This window comes from Aplysia californica, unplaced genomic scaffold, assembly GCF_000002075.1.
Source record: "Aplysia californica isolate F4 #8 unplaced genomic scaffold, AplCal3.0 scaffold00688, whole genome shotgun sequence".
Classification (NCBI taxonomy): Eukaryota; Metazoa; Mollusca; class Gastropoda; order Aplysiida; family Aplysiidae; genus Aplysia; species Aplysia californica.
In genome coordinates, this window is record NW_004797958.1 from 154,556 (window position 1) to 160,558 (window position 6,003).

The 6,003-nt window shown below is 39.8% G+C and overlaps 1 protein-coding gene across 1 annotated transcript in view; it reads right to left on the bottom strand.

The window, feature by feature from the left end:
* Nucleotides 1-6,003, bottom strand: part of LOC101854982 (DNA-dependent protein kinase catalytic subunit) — a gene marked incomplete in the record, with an annotated part of 122,273 nt that overhangs the window by 28,833 nt on the left and 87,437 nt on the right. Inside the window, 4 exon segments of the mRNA XM_035972423.1 lie at nt 1,548-1,662; nt 3,639-3,747; nt 4,076-4,174; nt 5,545-5,673. Of these exon segments, the coding sequence (XP_035828316.1) occupies nt 1,548-1,662; nt 3,639-3,747; nt 4,076-4,174; nt 5,545-5,673 (452 nt within the window).

Genomic DNA, 6,003 nt, shown 5'->3' on the forward strand with positions numbered 1-6,003 from the left:
AGCAAGAACAACAGACACCATTGCTGCAACGCAAGACAGAGTGAAGTGGAGGTCCATGATCGCCCACGCCAGTCGGCAAGGCACCGGATGTTGATGATGAAACAGGTAGGCGAAGAGGAAACACCAGGATGATGTGGGATTCCATACAAACATCTTTTTCGACAAGGTTTTACGTAAAATGTTATTTCCTGATAAAATAATTCTACTTGAGGGTTTTGAAAATCATTGTGCTATAAGAAGGAAAAAATTTGAGATCAAAACATTCGAAAATTGACCTAATTTTTTTTTTTCCTTTTGAACGATAGATCATTCATTATATCAACAGCATCTAGAAGAGTTATTCAAATGGGCAATAACACTCATAATGACTAATCAACATGAGGGGGGGGGGGTATTCATGTGTTCGCAACACCCAGTCATAGATAGCTTTAGTGTGCTATAAAAAATGGGGCATGATTTTCATTGTGGATTCAACACACCCTCATGGTAATTACAGCGAAAAACATGCACGTCTCCCTGACCTCATGCGGCACACGTGCTGACCACAGACTGACCCTGCGCCCCACGGAGAACGCTGGCCACATGGAAAAGTGGGTCATCGGTGGATTAAGAGTCACTTCCATTGAAGCCCCTTGAATTTATTTTAAAATGATAACATGCTCCATACACAGCCTTGTATCTTGCCATCAGATATATTGTACCTAGGCGAGAGAGTGAGCCTGATGTTTGCGCTGCGCTTTCTCACTTTAAATAAACCTTTGTGCACATTGAACAAGTGGAACTGGAGCCTTTAAATGTTCGAAATATGGCAAACTTATCTCCGCCAAAATTGATCTCATCGGCCACGCTAGAAGTCCCAAGTCATCTTGACCTTGAGCACTTCAAATTCTTTTATTTCGTTGGAGAAATATACTCTTCGGCAGATGTATTGGTCATCGTTAGACTTTGACGGACGAGCTATTATTATTAATATTATTATTATTATTATTATTATTATTATTAAATAGCCAACAGACGTAGGTGGTTGGCCAGTGCTCTCGGGTGGTTTGCTCCTTCTTTCCTTTTAAAAATCTGTTGTCCTTATCTGTCCTCCTTTTTTTTTTTTGTATGTTACTCTCTTGTAACACATAATCTATTCTTCGGCACTTATACGACCTTGTTGTGTTGCAAGTGCCGTAAAACACTTACTAAAACTAATAGCCAACAAACAGACTGTCTTTCTCCTGGCACACACACACAAATGGTCGCTTTTAAGGACAAGCGGGCTAACCCAGATTTCGGATGTTTCCAGAAATCTTGACCTACACCAAAAGTGGGTATCGCCCTACCTTTAGGAGAAGTTCGGTTTCATAGGTGTGTATATTTGTTTGGTTACCGAGAAAACTCTCCTTGTCTCTTAAAGAAAATGAACAAGGGGTAAAAACTTTACCTTCGATTTTTTCAAAACAGCATTTTTCGGGATAGCCCCCTTGTGCTTAAAAGCAACCAAATAATAGCAGCACGCTCCATACACCGCCAACAAACAGACTGAATAGACCCAACAAAACCTGTTGACAATGACGTCGTCCCAGATGGTCGCAGGGTCCAGGAGGCTGTGGGGCCAGCGGTGCTGCCACTTGTCCACCAGCACCCTCACACCGCTCGGAGAGACTCCCCCACCACCTGCAGGAAAGGAAAAGTTCCTCGTGAGTTGTGATGCATTGTTAATTTTTCATCTCCGTGGGGGGTAAACCCACTACGTCAAGGCTGTTTTTTGGTTTTTTTTCTAAATCTAAAAATGACGAAAACATCACTAAATTGGTCATTAAATCAAAACAAGAGAACCTATTTTGATAGTTCTTCATCTAATGAATGAACTCCAGATAAAAGAGACTTGTTTTCGGCAATTGTCGAAAAGTAATTTGATGTCGAAGTCGTCGTAAAGTAATGCGCCCGAGCCGCTCACCCGCACAGTGGTACCAACCGCGAGCCGCTGGGAGCGGCTTGCCGGAGATAAAGAGTTAAGAGAGAGCAACTGTGTGTGGTTGTTGTTGTTAGCGATCCAGATTGTGTGTGGTTGTGATCGTTGTATTATGCGATTTATGTCCTTTATATCTGTGTGTATCATGTGACCATCAAGATGTGTCAATCACGGCATTTCAGAATAAACTTTCGAGTGAGTAAGTCGCACGTGTTATGTTGCAGTCACTATATGAGTAAACAACACCTGGGGTTATTTAGGGTTGTTTTTTTTTAACTCTTTGACTACCATGGGCCGATCTATCGGCTCCATAACCTCCTAGTTCGTGGCCAAAAGCCGAATTATCGGCTCGCGCTTTTCTTTCCCTTTCCCTTCCACAATTTGACTCAACCTTTTCGTTTCATGTTTTTAACTACTGTGCTTACCATACATCAGTCAACCAGTGAAGTAATTTAGCGCCTTTTGTGTTTTATTCTGCTGTTTTTTTGGCATTTTTTCTTGTTTTTTTTACCCGCCCTATGTTGCTCGAATTAATTTACACGCATAGCAACGGAAAAATGGCTGATAACCCATCAGGTTCCCCCCGTCACAACTTTTTTCTGCTTCAAAAGCCCAGGAAAAGTTTGATGGGGAACTGTCAGTACTTTCCGATAGTGATGTAGGAGGTGATGAAGTTAGACCTGAGTCGGACAGCAGCGACAGCGATGAGATTGAAGATTCGCAAAGAGGGGCATGTGTGCAGCGTTTTTTTCTCTTTTTTTCATTGTGAGTGATTTCATCAAAAGTGCAACAACTTTGTATATACTTGACCATTGTGCATGAAACTTGGCCCAGTTAGAGACAATTGGATATACTTCAGTATGACTAAGTTATGAAGTGATTGGATTTAGCAGCTATACACTGTGAGAAATGTAAGTTGGAAATATTTTGTGTATTTTTAATATTTTTTTCACCTTGTGTTCACTTACCTCCCATGTTTGTTTGGATTTATGATTTTTTTCAATTTTTTTATTAGATTAAAAATATTCTACATTCAATTACCTTCATTTTGGTATTTAACATGTCTGACTTCCCGATGGAATTATGCCCATCAGACACAAAAGAAGAACAGGGGTACTTCTGAAATTCTAAGACTAAGAAATGCCTTGGTCACAGCGCGGAAAACGCATTGGTAGTCAAAGAGTTAAGTAAGCGTTTTACAGTACCTCCAGGAATAAATAGTAAATAAAGAGAGATACCTCCAGGAATAAATAGTAAATAAAGAGAGATACCTCCAGGAATAAATAGTAAATAAAGAGAGAGATACCTCCAGGAATAAATAGTAAATAAAGAGAGATACCTCCAGGAATAAATAGTAAATAAAGAGAGAGATACCTCCAGGAATAAATAGTAAATAAAGAGAGAGATACCTCCAGGAATAAATAGTAAATAAAAAGAGAGATACCTCCAGGAATAAATAGTAAATAAAGAGAGAGATACCTCCAGGAAGAAATAGTAAATAAAGAGCGGCCACAAGGAATAAATAGTAAATAAAGAGAGAGATACCTCCAGTAATAAATAGTAAATAAAGACAGGTCCCCAGAAATAAATGGTATATAACAGGTGCTGACAGAAATAAATGGAAGGCCCTCCAGGAATAAATGGTAAATAAAGAGAGGCCTCAAGGAATAAAGCTCACCGTCTATGCCCACCAAGTCGAGGAACTCCTGTAGCTCCACCAGGCCCTGAAGTCTGCGCAGGATGTCTGTCTGTCCAGAGACCATTAGTGAGGTGGTGCTGCTCCAATCCTGGGGGGGGGGGGGGGAGGAGACAATATAATGTTGGAGAAACTAGAGAGATTGGGGGAAGGAGGCTGTGGGGGGTGGGAGGGGAGAGGGAGAGAGAGAGAGAGAGAGAGAGAGAGAGAGAAAGAGAGAGAGAGAGCGAAAGAAAAAAGAAGCTTGAGTGTCATTAGAAACTGAAATTAACATTTTTCAGTGCCTTTAATCAACTTTTTACTTTTAAAAAAAGCTATCAGTGCTTGTGAAGATAGATTCCGCCATACTGCCAACGCATAATACTAAAAAGAAGGTGAAGGACGGCGTCTGTCCAGCCAAATGGACACGAGAGCCGTACTTGCAAGAATCTCTGGAAGGCCAGGGAAGTGAAGTGGCGCGCTCGGTCAAAGTCTTCCTGCCACAGGTACAGGAGGGCCAGCTCCTCGCAGTAGCGGCTCTGTAACGATTGTAGAGATACGGTGAGATGAGATGAGATGAGATAGGATGAGATGAGATGAAATAGGATGAGATGAGATGAGATAGGATGAGATGTGATGAGATAAGATGCGATGAGATGAGATGGGATGAAAAAAGATGAGATGAGATGAGATAGGATGAGATGAGATAAGATGAGATAAGATGAGATTAGATGAGATGAGATGAGATGAGATATGATAAGATGAGATGAGATGAGATACAATATATGATTTATTGAAAGATAAGATACAAGATATGATTTTTTTTTTTTAAGACACGATCAAAATAAGATACAACAAGATAAGAAAAGACATGACAACACAGATACGATGAAATACAAGATATGATAAGAAAAGATAAGATACGACAGGATAAGATTAGAAAAGAGCAGATTAAAGAAGACAAGATAGGGAAAGATTAGACAAGATAAGACAAGACAGATGAGACAAGACAAGACAGACAGATAAGATAAGATTATATATAGGGGAAGATTAGACAAGACAACACAAGACAAGACAGTTGAGATAAAACAAGACAGGTCAGAAAAGATTATATATAGGTGAAGTTTAGACAAGACAAGACCGTTGAGATAAGATAAGACAGAAAAGATAGACAAGAAAAGATAAGATATTGATTTAGCAAATTTAAAAAGTTGATGCCAAAAATGAAAAAAGGTGTTTTGTCAGCATGTGGCAGAGTATTAATATACATTTTCTATTTGTATGTATACATTCACTACCTGTAGGTATACATTTTTTAATTGTACGTATACATTTTTTACCTGTACAAATACATTTTCTACCATTCGCTACCTGTAAGTATACATTCACTACCTGCATGTATAAATTCACTACCTGTAGGTATACATTTTCTACCTGTACATATACATTTTCTACCTGTAGGCATACATTTTCTACCATTCACTACCTGTAACTATACATTCACTACCTGTAAGTATATATACATTTTCTAACATTCACCACCTGTATGTACATACACATTTTCTACCTGTACGTATACATTTTCTACCTGCATGTATACATTCACTACTTGCATGTATACATTCATTACCTGTAGGTATACATTCACTACCCGTAGGTATACATTCACTACCTGTAGGTATACATTCCTACCTGTACATATACATTCACTACCTGTATGTATACATTCACTACCTGTAGGTATACATTCACTACCTGTAGGTATACATTCACTACCTTTCACTACCTGTAAGTATATATACATTTTCTACCATTCGCTACCTGTATGTACATACAAATTTACTACCTGCATGTATACATTTCCTACCCGCATGTATACATTCACTACCTGAAGGTATACATTCACTACCTGTATGTACTGCTTCTTCCCCTCGTCTGAGAGGGCTCTGTCCATGAAGGTGAGCAGAGGCTGCTGGTTCCCTTCTCCCGCCAAGACCAGCTTCAGCTTACTGCGCACCATGTAAGGCAGGTAGTGCTCCTGTAGGGGAGGAGTTCGAGTCTCAGCGTGAGTAAAGACAAGCGCGTCGACGAAATAACGGTGATGAGAAAAAAGTAAGTTTGTTTTAGTGTAGTTTGAGTAGAGGTTTTTCTGCGCTTGCAACTGCATAAGGTCATATGAGCGCTAAGGGGTGGGTGTCAACAGAGAAGTCTTTACAGGGAATCAGACTTATTCTGCTCACCTTTCTAGCTTCAACAGCGCAAGGTCTGCTTCGATTATCACAAGGCACCCAGGAAATAGCAGGTTACAAGAGAGTGACAAACATACAAAAGAAGTAGAGGAAAAATGACAATAGTAAGGATTAGGAAA